This window comes from Mauremys mutica, chromosome 14 (genome assembly GCF_020497125.1).
Source record: "Mauremys mutica isolate MM-2020 ecotype Southern chromosome 14, ASM2049712v1, whole genome shotgun sequence".
Taxonomy (NCBI): domain Eukaryota; kingdom Metazoa; phylum Chordata; order Testudines; family Geoemydidae; genus Mauremys; species Mauremys mutica.
In genome coordinates, this window is record NC_059085.1 from 28,523,004 (window position 1) to 28,546,726 (window position 23,723).

Below are 23,723 nucleotides of genomic sequence, written 5' to 3' on the forward strand. Positions count from 1 at the left end.
AAGTCTTTATTCAATACTTCCATTCTGTTGATAACACCACCACCCAGATGAGAGAACAAGTAGAATTTTGGAAGTAAGATTTAAAATAGAAGAATTATATGTATGTACGTTTATTAGTGAAGATGAAGGATCTATTGAAGCTAAGTACATTTTTAATGTTTCTGAAACTATCATTAGTTAAATACTTATAGGCTGTCTAATGATTCAGCTGTCCTACTCTTGAGCCTCTCTGTGGTTAATATAGTATAGCAGAGAAGAAACAAAATATACCTGTTATATTTATTTTTCAATGTTTCAAACTTTAATTCTTTAAAACTATTAGTTTTCAAAAGTTCAAACTAATTTTTATTGGAACTACTAATATTTTTGTTGGATCACTTTTATGTGGGAAAGAGTCTTAGACTTTCCAAATCAAAATGTTTAAAATGTGCAAGTGTTCCTTGATGATTAATTCAAGACCATCATCATCTTTCAGGTGCATATTCCTTGGCATACACAAACAATGCGAGCTTGACTATTTGTCAAAGCCTTTGATAAAGTCTGTTTGCAGTGTATATCTGTTCTGTAGTGTACACTGAAATATATGTAGTACTGGAAGCTACCATAAGTCAGTTTTTCTGCAAGACCAATCACATAGTATTTTCAGTAGATGGAATCTATTTTGGTCATGTAAGTCATTTTGTTTAAGTTTGGAATTTTTGAAATCCACAGGCATTCAGGCCCCACTCTTGCAAAAAGACCCCCAGGGATCTTTTTACAGAATCTTGGCCTTAGTGACTTCTTAGAAAAATGTTTCAGTTAGTCCCCGATTCTGCTTCAGAAAGGCAGATCCCTACATCCATACAGAGTCCAAATTACTTGAATGGGACTTTAATTGTGACATAAGAAACCACAGCTTACAGGATCAGAGCCACAGAAAGCTCTCACAAAACATATTTATTATATTTCTAAATAAACTTTATCAAAATATTATCCATCAAAACAAGAGTATTGTTCATAATGTTTATTAAATATTGTGACATTAATCAGCATTTTAACCCACTACAAGCAAGAGAAAATACAGCTTGATTAACAATGAAATTGTGAGGTTGCATTCAGTGCAGAAAAAATGTTATGACCATTTTTATGCAACACTTTTACCTTTCAACATTTCTGTACTGCAAACAGAAGCTAAAAAATAGATGAGTATCAAATTTAGTAACAATTTTCTGCATCTATAAACAGCACGTACAATATACAACTAACACAGCTTAATATTTACCAACAAATCCTGAACCAGAGCTTTCACATTACGGGATGTTTCTGGAGAAGGTGAATTATGGGAAGCAAGTTTTATCAGGGTAGCTAAAAAGTTTTTGCATTTCTTCACATTCTCTTGCATTTCCTGTTAAAAAAAATCAGATATACATAGTATTTTGATATTGTTCACTGCTTAGACTAATACATGTAAATAATGGGAAAACTAGAACATTTCTTATCCAAATAAAAGCAATTTGAGAAGTGTCTTCAATTATTTGGCTATTGCCACTGTAGTTTGGCACTCTCTTCACTTACATTTAATCATTAATAGTCATACCGTACAGTTACTAACTAAATTAATCACAGAAATATTTATTTTTCATGTCTGATATGCTATCATTCATTATATCCTTCATGGAACTGTAACCCTACATGATAAAAAACCATCATGAAATGTCAAAAATCCAAGCAATCACTGAGATGGCAAATACTGAATTCACAGGGTTTTTTTCCTATTTTTTAACTTTTTAAATTACTATTCAATATAACATCAACTGTACAAATCAAATAATAAATACATTTCAAATATTATCATGTCTAAATCCCAATTTATTTGATCAGTTTACTATAACATATGCTCTAATCTTAACCCACCTTGACCTTTAAAACTGTCATTTTGCCATATACTGAGGACAAGGCCACTGATATTATAGAACAACCTGCTTATGCACACAGTCATAATGATGGAGTCCGACAGTATAATTAGAGGTCTATTTGTTCCAATTACAGAAATACTCCTTATACTGCACAAAGTTGGCCAAGTTAACAGTCAAGATCACTGCTATTCCCTCAAAGCATTTAGCTAAAATGTGTTCTTAACAGAATGTATAAGGAGGCCACTAACAGGATGTTATGGGAATTGGGTTGGTGTTAAAGCTCTTCCTGGTATTAAATAAAACTGAAAAGTGCACATATAACCAAGGAAGAAAATCCCTATTAATCTTCTAAACATTCAAACATTCCAGAACTTACATACAAACCTGTGATACAACTGTAGTCCCTGGTACAGGAGAGCTAGGTATGACCTGGGGCTGTGCTGGTACTTGTGCTGTCGTATGAGTTGGAAGTGGCAACCGTGGATGACCTTGGAGTTGTGCTGGGGTTTGAGTTTGTCCTCCAAAAATTACTGTAGGTTGTTGAGTTGCTGGGGTTCCAGTTGCTGCTGTTGTTTTAATTAAGCTCTGAGCACTTGTGGTAGCTACTGATACCTGATAACATTGTTATAATCAAAAAGCAGATAATTACCTTCTTTAATATCTTTTATTCGATAATAAATCTTTAAAACCCAAAAATTGCAAACTTACACTTCCCTTCTACTGCTGAGTTTAGCAGCTTATTACAACAAGAAAATATTCTTCTGTAAGGTTACAATTTGAGGGCACAAATGTGTCACACCTTACTCATGTTACTTTACTTTTTGAGTGGTCCCTTTAATTTCAATGGAACTGTTCAAAGAGAAATGTATTACTAAACAGGAATATGGGTGATATAATCTGGCTCTTTCACATTAGAGAACTTGAGCGGCAAATTTACCACTAGGGTTAGTGTGTGCAACTCCAATGGCAGTGAGTTTCACCTTCGCTATATTTGGAAAATAAACTCATGGATAAAACTCATTTTTTTCTGTTTATAATACAAGTAGTATATTAATATTTATCACCAAAACTCATTTAGAAAGCCTTACCTACATGACTGATTGCATCGGCATTCATTTTTGTTCGTGTTGTGCTGGTAACACTTTTAATACTTACTGTAGTGTGTGACAGAGTGGAGCCTCCATGTAAGGTTGCAGTAGATGTAGCACTAACTGGTGTAGCAGTTGACTGTACAACTTTGGCTTGCACTGGAAGTCCCAGGTGGACAGCAGATGCAGCTACAGAAGTTGGTTGCTAGTATAATAAGAGAAAAAGTATTAAATGCACTCATATTAAATTACTGAAGATGCAAAAAGTACAAAGCTTATTTTACACAGTGATTAATTATCTAATAATTAACCTCTACAGAAGGTTACCAAAAAAGCATCATTTATTTTTACTACATAGCAACATGTAAATGATCAAATTGCTACACCTACAGTAAGATAATTATTTTATTCATATACAGATAAAAATGTCCAGGTGTATCTTCTTCCCTATTCTTTTGAGCATGTGAGCAGTAACATGCATCATTTTATTTTGAACAAGTGTTTCTTATTGCTAAAAGCTAGGAACATTACTAAAACATCTTAATATGTAAATATAACATAGCAGAGCATAGGAACAATAGGACAATGTGAACTGAGGGGAAAAAATTCACTAACATTTTGTGTCACATAGATGCATTACAGTAGTTATAATATGACATTCATGATGTCATCACTAAATTAAATTTTTTAGATTATATTTGTAACTAGTACATACTGATCTTGTAGTCATGCACTGGCTCTGTCCAGTATTTCCTTTGAAAAATTAATACAGATAGAACATTTAAAAAGAGAAAAAAAGATAAGTGAAATAAAATTAATATGGAAACATTTACACAATTATGTAAGGAACCTGCTATAAGATTCCTGGTGAGAAATTTGTGTTCCAGCTTAACTTGAACCAGGGCCGCCCCGCGGGGGGGGGGGCGGCAGTGGGGCAATTTTCCCCAGGCCCCGGGCCCACAGGGGCCCCCACGAGAATACAGTATTCTATAGTATTGCAACTTTTTTTTTTATGGAAGGGACCCCCGAAATTGCTTTGCCTCAGGCCCCTTGAATCCTCTGGGCGGCCCTGACTTGAACTCCCACATAGTAGTCCAGGGGAAACCGGGCAATGATAATATTCAACTCTAGGCAGGGGCTTCCAAATTGCGATATATGATCTTGGCGTTCCATCAATTCACTTCACAACAACGTATAAGATGGTGGTATGTAAATTAATAAAGTTTGGGAGTCACTGCTTTAGAGAGAGGTGCTGGATGCATTATTAACAGAGCATTTCTTGATCCACAGAGTTACAATGATGGGGACCTTCAGAAGGTCCCATATGTCCATGTCTAAATAAGGAAAAGTATGGTGAACTGGAGAGAAGGATTTAGAGAAAATAATGGGTTGAAAGGTAAAGGCAACTCAGAGAAGGAAGCCCACACAATTTTCTTGGACAATTGCCTCTCAGAAGTATATGAAATCTTTCTAAAAATATGCAAAAGAGAAAGGCAGAAAATACTATCAAATTTTTTGTACACAAAGAATATGCCACTTAGTACAGCATTTTGAGATCACCACATGATAGATCAATAAAGATAAAGTTATCATCAGTGTTATCCCCCTCGTCTAGATCACTATCACTGTTCTTATCTACATCAAAAATATTCTTTTCCTCCTTCCTTTAACCTGTAAACAAATTAAGTTCACCTATTTCCAGAACCAATGGTACACTTTGTGCACTGCTTAGACGGAACTCTGAAAAATTAGATTATATTTATTCTTTATCATAATAAAAGAAAAGTGATTGTTAAAAGCTTATGAAGGAAAATGATTCTGACTTATTCACAATCTTTCCCTCAGCAGTATGCTTTAGCAATGACTAGCAATAAAATTGTCCCAGGCAGCCGACATGCCCATTATTTTTAGTGGTCTATTTTCATTTGAGGAGATAAATCTAATACGTTACTACCAAATAAATTTACAACCTAGTCTTAACAATAAAAATGTACCAACAGTCAAAATGTGATTTAATTCTATGTATATTTTAGGCTACATATAAAAATTTATCATGCAGCATACAAACACTGACAGAATAAAATTATTTGTGAGTAAGGAACACAGAAAGCCCAGTTTTCAAAATGGGCTCCAAGTATGCAAACCACAAAATGTAAAATTAGCATCAAAGGGCAACTGTGAATGCAAATAAAGTAATTAGACATCTAACCACCTCATTCACATAGGAAAATTCAAATACACAGACAAAACTGTACATGTATCGAGATCCTTGTTCACAATGTGGCCAACTATTTATTATAGTCTGAACTTTACACAAGGCAGCAGCAGCAACAAATAAATGCACATATTAATATAGTCTTCCTTTTATCTTCTGAAGCAAAATCTGACTTTTGTTTTTAAATAACTTAACACTTATGAAAGAGGCAAGACTGGTATCCCTAAACAATATAAGTTCACTATTTGCAGAACAAATACAACATATGCATCAACCATGGAAGCTTCTCACACTCCCTTGGCAATGTGCATCAACCTTGACCTAGGAAAACTCTTCAGTGGGGAGAGGTAAATTCAATATCTATGACCATCTATCTGTGCTGATACAGCTAAGAAGGATGCCAATTAGTGCCCACTGTGATTACAGAGCTTTATAATAGATACATCTGTCCACTAAGAACTAGAGAGAGAGAGAGACCATACATTCATTATAGGTGAGACTGACAGCACTGCTTATTACTAAGGCTGCCCAAAACTTCCAATAATCAGACCCAGTTTTCAATTGATTATAACTTTGCCAAATTCACTGTCTGAGCTGAAATTTTCCATGACAGGTATCTACCTCAGCCTGAACTCTTCTGGAAAATTTCAGCCAAACAGTTCAGCTATTACCAAGAATGACATTAGAGAAAAATACATTTTTCACTTATGTTAAAAAAAAATTCTGGAGACCTTTTCATTGGAATGCTCTAGTGCCCCAGGCTTTGAAATGAGGACTTGAAATTTGGCAAGAGGTGACCTTTGTGTCAGGGATGTGCCCTATTGCCATGACCACGAAAATCCATCTGAATTTGGCCAAGTCATAAGCTTTTGACAAATTGTATTTCATATATGCTCAGTAGAGATTGGAAGAGGAACTGGCGGAGAAGCAGGGTATGGGAGCCAGTACAGATGTGGCTGGAGGCACAGAGAGAGAGAGAGAGAGAGCGCAAGTGCAGGGGAAGGACAGGGTCTAGCTGGCCAAGGACACTGAGCACAAGGAGCCAGGGAAGAGCAATGGAAGGACTGGGGATGACTGGGCAAGGAGAGTGGGAGCAAGAGCACACGGGTGTTCAGAAGGGTGAGCCTACGACTGGGTAGGTGAAGAGAATGGGAGTGGCATGAGGAGCCAGCGGTGGGGAAGAGACAGGACTGGGACAAGTTGGAGGGGACAGGGCAGAAGGGTCAAGCACGAGGGAAATAGGCAGAAGAGTTTGTGCCCATTAGAGTACACTCCCCTTCCACACCAAGGAACAGAACTCAAAATCCTTAGTCTCACCATTCCTCTGCTGTCAGCAAATATCTGTGAAATCCACTAATAAAGTGTCCCACTGCCCATTGGTGCCAGTCCACCTAGAGGGTAACAACCTACTTCTGCTATCAGTTACTCCATTGGCTCAAGGGACAAAAGTCTGTGTGGTGGATCTAAAGGTTCCAGCTCTGTGATGAACCATATGGGTGTCAGTATAATGCTACATGGCAGAATTTCTGTTAAATGAACATTATTAAGGATCCAAAGTCAAACACCCAAAAGTTAGGAAATGACAGAATTAAAGTTGCCTGAGCAACCTTACTTCAGCCCACTTCTGCATATGCATTATGATTAAGGCTATGATTTAGTCATGGGTATTTTTTTAGTAACAGTCATGGACAGGTCATGAGCAATAAACAAAAATTCATCACCCCTGACCTGTCCATTACATTTACTAAAAATACCCCTGACTAAACCTTGAGGGGGGGAGGGGTGGGTTGCTGGGGTGCCACCCCAAGGGGCTGTTGCTGGGGGGGATGTCAGGAGCACCAGCTGCCAGGGCTGCTGAGCAGCGGCTGCTCTGGCTGCCCCCAAGACTGCTGCTGGGGGCAGAAGCTACTGGGAGTGGACCAGGGGGCCACTGCTCAGGGAGGGGCCGGGGGACACCCTGGGACCACTGCCAGGGACCACCAAGCAGCGACTGCTCCATCTGCCCTCGGGGCCGCTGCTCAGGCAGTCCCTGGGCCAGCCACACAGGATCACCCAAGCAGCAGCCTGTGCGGCTGGCCCCAAGTCCGCTCCAGCAGCAGCCAGTTCAGCTGGCTGTGGGGCCACCCGAGCAGCTGGCTGCAGAGCCGCTCCAGCAGCAGCTGTGTAGCTGGCCCCGGAGCCAGGTGCTTGGGCAGCCCTGGAGTCAGCAATACTGGCCGCTGCAGAAGTCATGAAAAGTCACAGAATCCGTGACAGACACAGAGACCTAATTACACTATGGTCTTTAATTACATGAGCCCATTTTATTCTCACGGGACCCCGGCCTCATTCTATGCACTGGATGGACCTGTTCCGAAAATGAATCAGGATTGCATAATGAAGGAGACTGCTGTCTACAGGATCCATTTTTTTTTTTTTTTTTTTTTTTTGCAGAAGTTGGAATGTGTGTAGTGAATGAGGCAGTGGACTGCAGGAAGAGAAAGGCCAGTCTCATGGTCAAGGCAGTTTATTACTACCTTGGAGAACTGGATTCTATCCCTGTCTCTGCCCAAGAGGTCCTCTCTGATGCTAGTCAAGTCACCTTTCACAAGGGACCATTAATTGTGCGTTCCTCATTTTAGGAGTGCCTGACTTGGGACCCTACGGTTACATTTGCACAAATGCTGAGTGCTCACAGTTGAACTCAATGGGAACTGTGTTCTGAACATATGAAGTGCCAAATAATGCTAAATACTCTTTAAAATATTAGGTCCTAAGTGTCTCAAATTGGGCATCTTGGTGTGCCACAGTTTACTATCTGTAACATGGGGATAATAATAAATATTAATAATATCCCCTCATCTTGCAGGGGTGTTATGAAAATAAATCCATTAATGTTTGTGAAGCATTCATATGTGACAATGACAAGCACCACAGAAAAGCATAGGAGGGAACTAATAATTCTGTCTTCTGAGCAGTGTTTGAGGAGAGTGCAGTAAGGTATGGGGCCACATAGTGAACAAGGAGAAAACAAAACACTGAAATGCTGTTCATTAAGTGAGCACCATTCATCCTGTGCACTGAATGAGGTAGTAGTCTTGTGGGGAAAAAATAGTATGTGATCATGTCATTAAAGACTGTATTATAAAGCATACACACAATAGGATTGAATTAAGTTTGCACAGGCAACCTTAATTCTGGCATTTCCTAATCTTAGAGTGCTTGACTTTGCACTCAAACATTAAAAAGAACATTAAGGTTATTTAACATAGCTTTTTCTAACTAATTTTATGTAGTTCACCAAGTAACCGTCCCATAGTAATGATATGAACCAGATTTGAACCAATGGCCTACTGACAGAGGTGGAAAAGGATTGCTGATGAGCTGTGAAGAGTCATCTGTCTGCTTCCTATTCCTCACCACCCTCATACACTATACTTTCTTAAACCTTCTCCAGAGTTTGTTAATACTTGTAGATTAGATAGGTAGACAAAGAGGTAAATTTAAGATCTATCTGGAGTAATAAACAGATTGTAAACACTACTGCTGTTCTCACAAGAGGAAAAATAATTTACCTAAAATTACAATAGTTACACTACTATTTTTGTAGATTCATCATGTTTTTAATGCAGAATGGCTTATCTTAGATACCCACATTGCCTATGAAACCTACATAAAATATTTCTTCAAAGAACTTTCAGTTTTCTTAAGAGACCTCTCTAGAAGGAACAAAGGCCCAGACACGCATTCAAAGCCTCAAGCATTCCTTACCAATCACCCCAGCAGCATCTTCTACTGGATATCAATCTTCTTTATTTTTATGTGGAGGAGGAGAGGGGAATCTACCTGACAGCCGAACAAAACCTTTTTTTGGTTTGATTTTGATAGCTTTCAAGAATTTTTTTTTTTTTTAAACCTTGAGCTGGGATGTCTTCCATACTCAGGAAGCCTAGAGGCAATAAACAGCATCATCATAAAAAGGTTGTCTGTCTTTTAGGAAGCAGGAGCAAACAGGGCTTTTCTTAATATGCATTTCTTTTCTCCCTTTTAATGGAGAATTCATTTCTATTTCCTTAAAAAAATTTTAGTGACATGACTTGCATTTGTGAGGAATATTTACAGTTATAAAATTAAAAATATTGTAAACCTTGTTCATTTGCTTATGAATGCTGTAGCCAACCTAAAAAGTTTAAATGCTAAATATCTCCTTCTTCTCAGCAATTGAGTCCAGAAGTGAAGATTTACACAGACAGCAGAAAACCAGGCAAACTTCTGGCAGCAACTCAGTTCTGTGAAAGACCTTCACCCATATGACAACCAGCAGTCTGGAAAAAAATAAAAGCTCAGCCTAGCAAATTTTCACTATCATATACAATATATTATCCAAGAAAATATGCATCACATTTCATACACAGTATCTTGCAATTCAGGAGTACAGAAGCAACAGATTAAACAAACTGTGCAAAAAACAAGGCTAAAAACACTAAAATCACATTGTCTTAAAAAATTAGTGTGATGCAGGAGTTTCTGATGAGAAAAAATAGTAACTTACATTAATGAGTTGCATAATAAGAAAGTGCTTTAATACCAAAGGACTGCAAATGAACCAATGCAAGTTTATATACCCTGTTTCAAGATTCATAAAGGAAAAGGAAATGAGTGGATCAGAAACATAACAAGCAACCACACTAGAGAAACTCTTCAGTATCATGAATACAATCTTCAATTCAATGCAACAGGCTACTGGCAGACAGTGGAGGGACTCCAGCACAAGAATATTAAGGTAAAATAGCTCCTGTGGAATGGAGCCTAACAGCTGTATTTAGTATAAAATGAGGCATATAAACAGACATTACTAGAAATCCAGCAAAAAGAAAATAGCAGCAACCAACCCTAGGTGTAATAAAGCCACGTTTCTTGATGGAGTAATGCTCTTTACTTCAGTTGAGTTGCACCAGGATCTCTGAGATTAAAGCCCATGCCGTTGCATGGGCATGGCAGTTGTGAGGGGCTATGCGTAGTCAAAGTTAGTGGGTATGTTGGTAGTATGTGGTTGGCTGTGCTCATTTGTTTCCAGGAGGTTGTACTGGGATATTTGTGTGGATGGTGAATGGTGTATGCTGCAGTGAGGGACTGTGTGTGTTTGGGATGTTGTGTGTGCTTATTGTGTTGTTGTGTGGATGGTTTTGAAGAACTGTGATAGGTGGGCCAAGTAATCCATTTTCTGTACAGTCTCCCTCATACAACCAATTAAATTGTTGCATGCATATTAGCTTAGAGTAAGAGTGTTGATTGATTGAGTTACCTTTGATATCACAACAGTCTAATACTCTTGGAATGGCACAGATGAATGCCTTACTGTAGCTATACACCGCACAGGTGTAATTTGTAAAGTCAGAACAGTAAAAAACTGGTTGTAAACGACTGCGAATCCCAGTGACGATTCAACCTGGTGATAGTCTACACAAAAAGAGCTTTCAACCATGCTTGTAGTGGTTTCCTTCGCTTCACACTGATGCTGATGCTAGGCTTCAGAGTTACATATAGAGTGACAATCCTGGAATCTATTATATAGATCACGGGTTCTCAAACCTTTTTTGCTTTCCGGTCACCCAACTCTGAAGGCAGCACAGAAGTAAGGGTGGCAATACTACAACCCCTTTTGGGGTTAGGAACTCCAGTTTGAGAAACACTGATATAGATGAATTGGTCTGAGCCAGATAGCAAGAGAAAAGGGTATGGTCCTGCAATGTTCTTTAAAGAAGAACAGTACAGCTTTTGTAAGGTAGGGTGACCAGATGTCCCGATTTTATAGGGACAGTCTGATATTTGGGGCTTTTTTTACTATGGGCTCCTACCACCACCATCACCACCCCCGTTCCAATTTTTCACACTTGCTCTCTGGTCACCTTATAGTAAGGTGGTATTTAAAATCCCAAATCATCAACAGAATATATATGCATGCTTCAAAAATCAAGAATGCATTTATTTTTCAAAATACAGCAACTGAAAATAACAATCTTCACAAAATTAGTTGTTTTAATTTTGATTGGACACACTGGTCACGTTATATGTTCTCTGATTGGTTGAAAATAATTTAGAAGCAGGTTTGTGGATTGAGTACCACCTACTGGTCAAGAATTTAAGTCCCATTGTGCTAGGCAGGATTAAGTAGCTGTGTTCTTTAAGAAAAAATAATACAGCCCCTGTCCCAGAGAGCAAACATGCTACAATAATCAATTAAAATTTGTTCTGTCAACAAACTTCCCAATAAAATTGGTCACTCAAACACAGCACACAAAGCCTGAGTCCCCCCCACCCACTTTTTTTTTTTTTGAGAAAATATTCATGGAAAACTAGGGCCAAGTTTGCCAAAAGATACATCAAGATTAAGGTTTGTGCCCCCTTCAGTGAATCTGGACCATGGTTTAGATTCTGATGGAAACTGCAAAACTTACCTTTAGCAGACTTTGGCTTTTAGGTTTTGAGTTTGCACAATTCAAAACAACACTCAATGTGAACCCCATTGAACCCAAACAAAACCTCTGTACACAGCTTTAGTAATATTTTTATTGTTTAGATGTCTTTAAAAAAAAAAAAAAAAGAGGCTTCCACAGTTTACATTTGTTATTTTTTTAAACAACAACACAGGGATACCTGGAGAAGGATTAAGGAAAATGGAAGAGAGCATATGCAAAAGGCCAAACCTGGCAGTTTGGTAAAAGATCAACAAATCACAAACACCTTTTTTAAAAAGAAATTGATGGTGTGGTTGGTAGCACCACCTATTATTATATTACCTCCCATTCTTAGTCCTTATTTTCAGATGCTTATAACTTCACCAAACTTTAACCATTTGGACCGAAATGTTACATGATGCACATCTACCTCAAGCTGATTTAAAAAAACATTTTTTCAGCCCAAATAGGTCACCTGTTTTCAAGAACAAAGTTAGTAAAAAATTAATGGTTTTGCCAATAATAAAAAAATCTGATTTTCTTTTAAGATAGGCTAGCACACCCACACTTTAGAGCAGGGACTTGAAATATTGCTGGAGAGTGCCTTTTGTGTAAAAGTGCGCTTTTTGTTATTCCCATTAAAATCCACTCAAATCTAGTCAAAGTATAAGCCTCAAAAAACTGCACATGCTTAGTAAAGATTTGCTAGATCTTTGCAACTTTAAAATCTCTGCAGGTTCTGTCTACAATGAGCCATACTCCAGTCTGGGGCTGCAGGGGGCTGAGCAGGACTTTCTCTGCAACTGTGCTTCTGTGGGCCAAGCTGGGGCAGGGCCCTAGAAATGAAAGCAGAGACTCTCTCCCCTGTGTTCTCAAAAGCCCCACTTGCTGGGCTCAGGATACTCCCTTATTTTTATGCAGAGGGGAGAAGAGCTGGACTGGGGGTGAGGGGGTAAGGAGGGGGCAGTGGGGAGCAGAATGGGACAAGGAGCACTGGTGGGTGAGACTGGGACTACAGGCAGGCGGGTGAGGAGGGGAAAACTGGGACTATAAGTGAACATAGAGGGAAACTGGACCTGGGATCAGAAGAAGCATGAGGAGACAGTCTGGGCTGAGTCTGATCCACAGGACTGGAACAGGACACAGGGGGATGGCAGAAGTTCCCGCGTTCCCCTCTAGAGCCTAGAATGGAACCCAAGACCTCTGAGTCTCACCACTCCTCTGATGTCAGCAAATATCTTTGAAACCCACTGGTAAAGTGTCTCATCCCCCTCAAACAAAGGAAAATATCCTACGAGACTCTATTGGTTAAGTGGTCTGGGATGGAAGTCTAAAGGTTCCAATCCTGCTGATGAATCATGTGGGTATAGATATGACGCTACATGATGAAATGTCTTTCAGTTTGTTTTTTTGAAAAACCTAGGAAATTACATAAAAATAACTATGTTAAAAGAACTTTACTAAAGGTGCAAAGTCACACACTCAAGTTAGGAAATGACAGAATTAAGATTGTCTGTGCATCCTTAATTTGAACCCTTTGTGCATATACACTATAAAACAGTCTGTAATTATATGATCTCATACTGTTTTTCTTGCCTTAGGACCCCTGCCTCATCAGTGCCAGATAAATCTGCTCTGGGGATGCTCTGGGGTTGTATAGTGAAGGAGACATTTGTCTGAGGGACCCTTGCTTCATTTGTTGCAGAAGTGGCAACGTGTAGTAGTGAATGAGACAGGGGACTGCAGGAAGAGAAAGGACGGGTTCATAGTTAAAGACAGTTGAATGTTGCCCTGGAGAACTGAATTCTATCCTTGCCTCTACTAGAGAGTTTCTTTTGTGATACTAGTAAAGTAATTTAACCCAGTGGTTCTGAACCTATTTACCATTGTGGGCTCTCTGTGGGCCGCATCCATAACAATATATATACAACCTGTATGGCCCTGAAGATGTCACGTGGGCCACAACTGTGTGCTGATTGGACCACAAGCAGCGTGTGGGCTGCCGGTTGAGAACCACTGACTTAACCCAATTTCTTCACAATTGGTCACTAACTGTATGTTCCTCATTTTACGAGTGCCTGACTTGAGACCCTATGGTTACATCTGCAGATGTGCAGAGTGATCACAGCTGCAATTGAACTCAATGGGAGTTGTGCTGTGAAAATATAAAGTGCTACATAATGCTAATTACTAAGAAAAATCAGGTCCAGAGTGTCTCAAATTGCGCATCTAAAATTAATGGATAATGATCTGAATCTCGCTGTGCCTCAGTTCACCATCTGTAAAATGGGGATAATACCACCACCTTCAATTCACAGAGGTGTTGTGAAAATCAATTCATTACTGTTTGTGAAGCATTCAGATACTATAGCATTGTGTACCACAGAAAACCCTGAGGAAATTAGTAACTCTGTCTTCAGAGCACAGTTTATATAGTGTGCTATAAATACAACCTGGTTTCACATACTGAACAATGAATATTGAACTGCTCATTAAGTGAGCACAATCCCTCCAGTGTACTGAATGAGGTTGGGGTCTTATGGAAAAAACAGTAAGTGATCACATAACTAAAGACTATCATAACACATATGCACAAGGGGATTTAATTAAGGTTACACAAGAAACCTTAATTCTAGCATTTCTTAACTTTTTATTTGGAACCTTAAGAATGTTATTTTAATGTAGTTTGTGTGTGTGTAATATCCTATGTACGTTTAAATTGCTATGTAAGAATATTCCCAGTACATAAATAGTAGCATGTACCAGTGGTTAAATTTTTCTTATAGAAGAATTATATATCCAAGGTGAACAAAAGGTGGAAAGATGGTCAACTCTAGCCTAGACCTCACAGAAAAAAAGCACAGTCAACCCTCTTCCACCATATCTATTGGTCTCCCACCTACACATCTAGTGCTAATATCTCCTCACATGCTGGCAGCTTACCTTTCAGCATTCAAACAAGGCTAAATTCCCTTCTCCCAAGCATATCCAAATACTCTAGGAATATTTTTTTTAATTGTTGGAGAGAACAGAAGGTAAGTGACACTTTAAAATAGGTATATTTTGGGACCTATTAACATGGACAAATATTTCTTTAAATAACATATATGAAGAGAGACAACTTGAAAAAGAGATCTAGTTACTCACTGTGGAAAAACACTGGATATAGGTTATGTTAACTCTTCCTGAAACTAAATTATAGGATTGGGAGTGCTCGTCTGTAAAGATAAGCCATAACAATTCAAAATGCTCTGAAAAGAGAAGGTATGAACACATTAACATTTGACTACATGGCACCTAGTATTATCTGAAAGTACATTAAGGCTATCAGAAATTTAATTCTCAAAAGTGATGACTGAAATAAGATTTAACCAACTCCGGAAAAGCATCAGGCTGATCAATGATGACCAAATAGTCCCACAGAAAACCTGATCAACACGGTCACATGCAGGGCAAACATCATAAAGAATTAACAGCGAAGACTCTTCAGATCCTTGCTGACAGTTTTAGTTCTATGTTAAGTTTCACTGATACGAAGGCAGTTTATTAAACACAACATTAACATTAAGGTATGTTTGCATTTAAAGAGATTACGTATATGGATAAAGCATCTATAAAATCTGGGCTAACATTGCATATTAGATTTTTTTTTTTAATCTACAACTCACATTTCTATTTCACTGGTATACATTGGAACTGTAATTTTATCACCAGTTTCAGATTACTGAAAGTACCATTATTTTTGACTTTTTATTTATGCATGTAGCAGCAGTCTGACTAATAAGAAACACACACAAAGAGCAGGAAATTTGGCTTAAAGCATTCAGAACTACATAAACTGAAAATGTAAACAGACAAAAGAAAGCTATCTGTGAAAAACTAGATGGCAACACCTACCTACTTTTTAAAATTTCACAAGTATAATACTTCAAAACCAAGTACAGTGCTGCTTTCTCCAATGTTATTTCAAAGGCTGAAAAGCAGTAGGCATAACATACTTTTAAAGACTCTTTGAAGATTATAATAATTCAAGTAATTTACTTGGTAAATAAAATATCAATACTCTTGGTTTATTTTCCCATAAATGACATCTATGATTTCAAAATGGAGCAGTAATGAAACTAAAACTTCATGGAATGTATAGATTGTGCTTTCTCACTTTATACAAATTATATATCAAAACTACAACCTACAGGATTTGAAAATTCCATAATATAAAACACTGTTAAAATAACCAAATATCATAATGCTCAGTCACAGAGGATAGGCAGAATTACATCAAATGCATACAGAAACATGGAATAAAGAGAGTAAAATATTGTACAGCTGTTATGACAAGGTATTTATTTTAAATATGCCAAATGCTTTTCCAATTTAATTAAAGGGCTTTTTCTGAACCAAGAATATAAATAAGGCACAAAGCACTGTTATTACAATCAGATCAGAAGTCATTCTCCCCAAAGGGCATCGCCTCCATGATGCAGATAAGGTCCACAAAACAACAATAAATTTCCATAAGGATCCAGTAAGAGAGACACACTTATAGGAGCACAGAAATATAATCAAGAAAAGAGAAGACAGACTCCCCCTAGTGACTGGAACATACAACAATCTATGTTCATGTTCAGAAAAATGTTAAATTTCCCTGTAATATGTTACTATAAGTGTGCTAAAAACTGCAATTAATATAAAATAATTATTTTTTCCATAATCTTAACATCAGATTTAAATTAAAATTATATTAAACTACAATAATTGTTTAATGAAAGAAAAACTATCTAATATATGAAATGTTTCAGCAATGCAATAAAATCTTAGAATTTACCCATGAGGAAAGATTAGAAATGTAACTGCACCTATTCAAGATTTACTTATTTCAATACTTTATTTCAGTTAAAAAAATTAGTGGCAACTTATGTTCACAAGATGACTACAGTTTCAATGTAAACACATTGTATGCATCTTTCTCTGAATCACAGCTTTCTATATAGCATTCGGCAATCTTGAGATTCTGAATTTTATTTTAATTAAATGTTATTGTACTGATTTGCACTCATTTATTTATATGCTGCACATCCTTCTGTAATTTATTCTTGTCCTCCATGGTCTTTCCTAGCTTGGCACTAAATTGACCCAGAGATGGATGCCATCCTACAAGGGTTACTGTTGCTCTGTTGATCCTCTCTTGCTGACAGTATAGCTCCTCCTGGAGCAGTTTTCCAGACTTCTGCTAGGAAACACAGGCACAGATTACAGTGCTACAGAGAGTGTATAGAGAGTGTATAGTCCTCCACTCCACTTCTCTTCCCCACAGTCACTCACTCCACCTATAAAGGTAGGTATTTTTACCATTGTGTAAAATGGGAATACTGAGGCAGAGAGATGTTAACTGTCTAGCACAAGGTCACACATCAATGGAAGAACCAAGAAGGGAATCCAAGGCTAACAGATGCCCAAGTATTCTTTTCAAAAGGCATTTGTCTAACTTTGGTGAGAATTTCATGCAAGACTGTTCTAAAAGCAGTATTAAAATATTGCTGTATTATGTTTACTGCATTCCTTCCATCCACAAAACTGACAAGTGAGTCAAATAATATTTCACGTTTCTGTGGCATGGCCTATTCTTTATTACATACAAAAATGTTAAAAAGTTATTTAGGTTGCAAAGTCAAGCACTCACATTTTACGAAATGCCAGATTTATGGTTGCCTGTGCAACCTTAATTCTGGGACTGGATGACAGGGGATGGATCCCTCAATAATTGCTCTGTTCTGTCCATTCCCTCTGAAGCATCTGGCACTAATCCTTTGGTCTGACGCAGTATGGCTGTTCTTGCGTTGTTATTCTTCATCTTCCTACACATTCAAAGGCATTTTGAGATTATGGCAGACCTCAAATGATACCCCTAACTGTGCCGGATAGCAATTTTCAAACATTGTTGTAGCGTGGTACAATTATAGGACAATTTCCCTTGTACAGTGTGAAGATATTTTTTCTCTGAAACATTCATGTTAGCCAATGCTGTGCTTTTATTCAATAGCAAAACCTACATTAACACAGAGTTAAGGTTGCCTGGTGGTATGTCACCCCTTTGCAGAACACTGAATTGAGCAAAACTAACTTCTGAAAACCAGGAAATGGTTCCTAGCTATCTCTCCTGAGCCCTGACCCCCACACATACACCACACCCTCTGCCCTGAGCCCTGCACACCCCTCAGGCCCCTGCCCTGAGCCCTGTACCTCTCTCATACACACCCAGCCCTCTGCTTGACTCCTTCATCTCCCCCACCCCCCGCCACACCCACAACCCTAGCCCTGACTGTGGCACCTCCACCCATACCCAGCCCCCCCTCTGCCCTGACACCTACACCCCCCCCCACATACCCAGCCCCCAGCCCTGACTCCAGCCCTCTGCCCCCAGCCCTCTGGGTCCTGGCCCCGCACAGCCTGCTGCTGGTCTTGAGTTCTGGCTGACGGACCCTTGCCAGCTGGGGTCCCAGCCACAGGCCTCGCTCAGCCCGCTGCCGGCCTAGGTGAACAGAGCCCCAGACCAGCAGTGAGCTGAGCGGGCCGGCAGCATAAGATCAACATTTTAATTTCATTTTAAATGAAGCTTCTTAAACATTTTGAAAACCTTGTTTATTTTACAATACAACACTAGTTTAGTTATATAATATATAGACTTATAGAGAGAGACCTTCTAAAAAACATTAAAATGTATTACCGGCACCCGAAACCATAAATTAGAGTGAATAAATGAAGACTCGGCACACCGCATCTGAAAGGTTGCCAACCCCTGGTCTAACCATTTATTATCTGCAAGAACTCCAGGTAAAGTGAGTGTAGCTGGTGTCAGGTGTAGCTCTACTGAATGATGGAGGCAGTGGTTAAGGGGTAGAGATGTGTTTGTGAGATCTGCAGATTACTTTGATGGGTGCGACAGAGCTATGATTGTGACATGAGATCTATATTTTCCACCTTCTCATGTGTGAGCAAAGGGAAAAGTTGCATATGTACCTACAGGATCCAGTATGCACCTCTTCTATGCAGAATTGTGTAGGTGATGTCAATAGCAGGGCATAGGGCTTTTGTTATAAAGGATACTATCAGCAGTAAAGTGGAATATGAGAGGACTGTCATGCTTTAATGATGTTTAAGTGAAAGTGCAGCTAGAGATGGTATCCTATGAGTAAGTGTAAGCGAGTTGTAAAAGTCTCTGAAGAGAATCTTAACTTGTGTATGTGTGGTATTTTTTTCTGGGGCTTTCGCTAAGTGTATGAGTGTACACCAGGGCCTGGAATCTCCTGAATCTTCTGGGCCAGTGTGAGTATGTGCATAATGAGGCATTGCTTGAAGAGGAAAGCGGGAAGGTGGCAAGGGCAACCATTTTTTCCTCCTCTTCGTCCTTTAACAATGTTAGGTGGAATCCTGCGGGGTGAGGAATGGGCTGTGAAAGGAGTGAAATGCTTGTATATTTCAGCAGCAGCTGTGGAGCTGGCTGAATAAAGGTATAAATGTTCATAGAGCATACTGGGACATTGCTGAAAGAGAGCAGAGTTAGGTTTGCATGGGCAACCTTAACTGTGCATTTTCTGGTTTTCAGATGTTTGAGTTTTGTTAAGCTCAACATTCTTGGAAGTTATGAAATACCACCAAGCAACCTTAAATCTGCATTAATGTAGTTTTTTGCTACTCAATTTCCTTGTGTTTTTAATCAGAAAAGGTATGTTGTTGGTAGGAGCTGGTAGTCATTTAGGTAGTTGTATATCTCATGTCCCACAACTGGCATATTGAGTCAGACAAACACACACCGCCCCTCCCCATATGCACACACAGCTGTGCCCCACAAGCCCTGCTTTGGCACACCTCTCCAGCCATGCCCCTAACCCATTCACTGTGTTTCCACCTCCAACCTGGCCTCCTCCCCACTACTGTACCCAGACCCCACCCCAAGCAGGGAATGCCTACCCCTACAGTCTCCACTCCCTGGTATACAAATGTTTCTATTGTCCTTACTTCCCCCTCCTATAACCCAACTCACATGCAGTGCCTGAAGCAAAGATCAACTATGTTAGAACGAAGGGGTATTCCTGGTCATGTTTCAGAATGGTTGGAGGATGGAGGTCGTGGAGGGGCCAGCAAGAGAAATCACAGACAGGATTTCTGTTCAAAATACTGAGTTTTATGTTTGAGAGAAAGATCCTCTAGCCCCCATCCAATAGATCAGGGGTAGGCAACCTATGGCACGGGTGCTGAAGGCAGCACACAAGCTGATTTTCAGTGACACTCACACTGCCCGGGTCCTGGCCATCGGTCCGGGGGGCTCTGAATTTTAATTTAATTTTAAATGAAGCTTCTTAAACATTTTGAAAACCTTATTTACTTTACATACAACAATAGTTTAGTTATGTATTACAGACTTATAGAAAGAGACCTTCTAAAAGCGTTAAAATGTATTACTGGCACGCAAAACCTTAAATTAGAGTGAATGAAGACTCGGCACACCACTTCTGAAAGGTTGCCGATCCCTGCAATAGATGCATCCCATCTCCAGGAAACTGAGGCGTCAGAGCTTCTAACGTTTCTATGACGTACAGTATGTATAGTCTGGTCAGTGATTAACCCTCTAATTTCCTGATTAATGTTTTTCCAAACGTTATTAATAACCTTTATATTGCTCCTGTAGCAATTATTCAGATGCTCAGAGAAATCAGAGAAAATTATTATAGCTCTTGGGCACAAATCTGTGATGCAGTCCAAATCTGCTCTCATACATTTATGAGGTGTACACACCAGGAATAAGGCCCAGATCATATTAATGCAAGTGAATCACCACAGTGCCTGGAAGAACACAACCGGACCTTAAGCCACCAGTTAGACGCTGCCGAAAGGGCAAAATATGATGCCAACGCAGGCCACCTCTCTCCACCCAAATCAGCCTGTAGTCAGCAATCCCCATGTCATGGTGTACTTCCTTGCTCTCTCACGAACATCTTCAACCTTGTGATCCAGGAATCACGCAGAATCCAGTAGCAACCTTGGCAGCACACACATTTTTTCCCTCAGCAGTCCAGTTCCAAACCTCCAGGCCATGCATTTTGGAAACACTACATTCATCTGCCCTGGGATCAGGAAATACCCACTTGCCCCAACAATCCCCCAGGGGCTAGTAAAATATAGTTTTTTCCAAATAACCAATCCAAGGCTTGCTGCCACTGCCACCTTCCCCTCCTCCCCATGCATGCATGCATACACGCGCGCACACACACACAGTCTTCTGTCTCCGGCTCCTCCCCATCCAGTATAACAAAAATTTTGGTTAGACCAAATGCTGGCTATTCTATTGTATTCACAGTAAATCGCACCATAAAATAAATACATGTTATATTAGAGACAACTTGGTTTAAGCACCCTGAGCTATTAAAACTTTTAGGGGTATACAAAGGTTCGGACTACAAAATTCAGTAGTCGGGTTTTCACCTGGGCAACGGTGTTGGCACAAAACCTTGAACTATACAAGCAAGCATAAAGTGGCTGCCTAGAAACTCTCTCACTGTTTCTTTACTGATACACGTGCACAGTAATCAATCTAAACTACACATCTACAAATGTTCTTAAATATCATTCTCAACTTGAATCCCCAAAGATTTAGTGGGTGCCATGCACTACCCTGGGTAAAATTCTACAGATTGAAACCATTTTGACCTACATCACATCAATACTTTGCTCTCTAGATCGGCACAAAAAACACACCTGGAAATTTTTTGAATAGGGCTTTTTGTTTCAGAGCTTTTCTCTCTTCAACCCCTTGCTCATATGACCCCAAATTTGGGTCAATGACCCTGCCCTGTCAGGCTCCAGCTCTCTGACAAGTCAGAACTGTATTCTGGAACAGGAAAAAAAACCTGTCAATTATAGAATTGCTGGAAGACAATTTTGTTTTCAGTATACATTATTGGCTGTACTTCTTGAATTAAATTCCTCTCCTTGATCAATCATCATTATTCAAATGAAAAACAAAACCAAAAAAAACACACCTGAAGATGCAGCCATTTCTAAAAGCTTAGCACAATATTTGTCATTAAACATTTCCTCCAAAAAGGCAATGAGTTCAACAGCTTCAGGAAATAAGTCTTCTATAAGAATCAAATACAAGTGTAGTTCTTATGTGGTAAAGCCTTTATTATTTAAGGGATTCACGGTTTTCTGGCTTTAAAAAATATGGTTCTAGTCAAATGTTTTAAAACACATTTTCTGAACCAAATATATACAAATAAAAGTAACTGGCAGCAGAAGAGAAAAATGTATCGCCTATTTCCAGAATAATTAAATTCAAGCCTCCCAAAGACTTTGCTTTAATCATTTCATTGCCTTTATTAATTAATAAGAGTAAACAAATGTGGTGCTCATGAAACAGACCAGTATGATGGTCTAGGCAGATACCATACTGTTGTGTCAATGCACATGAATCCCTGACTCGCAACAATCCTATTGTTCCAGTACTGCCACTGTAAAATGTTGAAATCACAACAACTTCTAGGACAGGGATCGGCAACCTTTGGCACGCGGCCCATCAGGGAAAGCCACTGGCAGGCTGGGATGGTTTGTTTATCTGCAGCATCCACAGGTTCGGCCAATCGCAGCTCCCACTGGCCGCGGTTCGCCACTCCAGGCCAATGGGGGCTGCGGGAAGCAGCAGCCAGCACATCCCTTGGCCCGCGCCGCTTCCATAGTCTGTCTGGAATAGTTTGAGATCCGCTGCACTAATGATTATGTGCCTCTTCAATACACAGAACTACATCCTATCTACACAAAATGCAAAGCAGCGTGGCAACACTGTGCTTAGGCCTGTTTCAGAGAAGCCTCCCACAAAGCCACAGAATCTATTTTTTCTTAATGACTTTTTCCAACCTTCCACCTCCAGCATGCCACATAATTTCGAAGACTACTCTTTAACAGGCTTGTCATCATCATGCTCATGATCATCTCCTCAAACGGTCATATTAGACACCCTCAGCCCTCTTAACAATTCCTTACAAGTTTTTATCTTTTCTCAACTCCCTCTGATTGTTAATATCTTTTCTGTAGTATTGTGTTCAAAAGCTGTGCTCCCATGAGTGGTGAATTAAAGGTAAACCATTTTCTCTCTAACTTTATATAGGATACATCTAAATATACAATCTTATAATGTCGGATGCTAAAGGAGCAAGCAGGCTGGAGAACGAAAGTCCTGCCAGCAAGCTGGTGAGAAGCTGCCCAGAGACGACACTCAAGAAAAGGGATGACTAGACGTATGGCAGTAGTCCCAATACTGTGGGACATGTCTCCCGAGAAGGGCATAGAAGAAACCTTGGGGGGACATGCAGCGGGACCCAGGCCAGCCCACACAGGGGGTGGGAGGGAGTGCCACCCAGCTCTGCTCTGCTTCCAGCCCGGCCCCAGCCCCAGCTCCACTCCATCTCTAGCCCAGCTCTGCCCTCATTCCCTCTCCAGCCCCAGGCCAGCTCCACCTCTAGACCCAGCTCCTGCCACATCCCCAGTTCCGCCCCCAGTTCCATCTTCAGCCCAAGCTCCTCTGCAGCAATGGAGGGGGGGGGGGACACGGATAGATTCCATTACTGGTGGTGGGGGGGGGCACGATAGGAAAAGTTTGGGTACCACTGATGTACAGGCTGGAGAAGCCTACAGAACCAAGGGAGATAGAAAGGCACTCAGGGCACAGCAGGAGTTGTTGTGGAGGCCTTATTTGGTCTGTCTTGTTTAAGGGCCAGAGCTGGAACCCAGTGGAGTGGGTGGGCCTGGGTTTCCCTACCAATCCCACAACAGACACTTAAGAACAAAAGGGGTTTTGAGACCCCCTGAGGACCAGGATCAGCTGACCCTACCAAGTACAAGGGAAACCCGTACACCTCAGCAGGACTGAAACTAACACCCTGCATATCCCAGAATAGGACTATCATAGAGAATCAGTTAAGAGGCCGTGATTGACTGCCTTCCCGGACCAAGTTAATTCTGACCAAAGGGGGCGCCAGTGCATTAGCACAGCAGCTCACAGTTACTCATAGTCATAGTACTCATAAGTACTTAC

At 39.8% G+C, this 23,723-nt stretch overlaps 1 protein-coding gene across 3 annotated transcripts in view; it reads right to left on the reverse strand.

Moving 5' to 3' along the window:
• LOC123349356 (transcription initiation factor TFIID subunit 4-like) overlaps window positions 1-23,723 on the reverse strand; it is a 202,600-nt gene that overhangs the window by 171,441 nt on the left and 7,436 nt on the right. For all 3 annotated transcript variants that reach the window (XM_044987325.1, XM_044987324.1, XM_044987323.1), the window contains 3 exons: window positions 3,051-3,188; window positions 2,280-2,507; window positions 1,262-1,384 (listed from right to left, as the gene is read on the reverse strand). In XM_044987325.1, coding sequence (XP_044843260.1) covers window positions 1,262-1,384; window positions 2,280-2,507; window positions 3,051-3,188 — 489 coding nt within the window. The remainder of the gene's footprint in view (window positions 1-1,261; window positions 1,385-2,279; window positions 2,508-3,050; window positions 3,189-23,723) is intronic.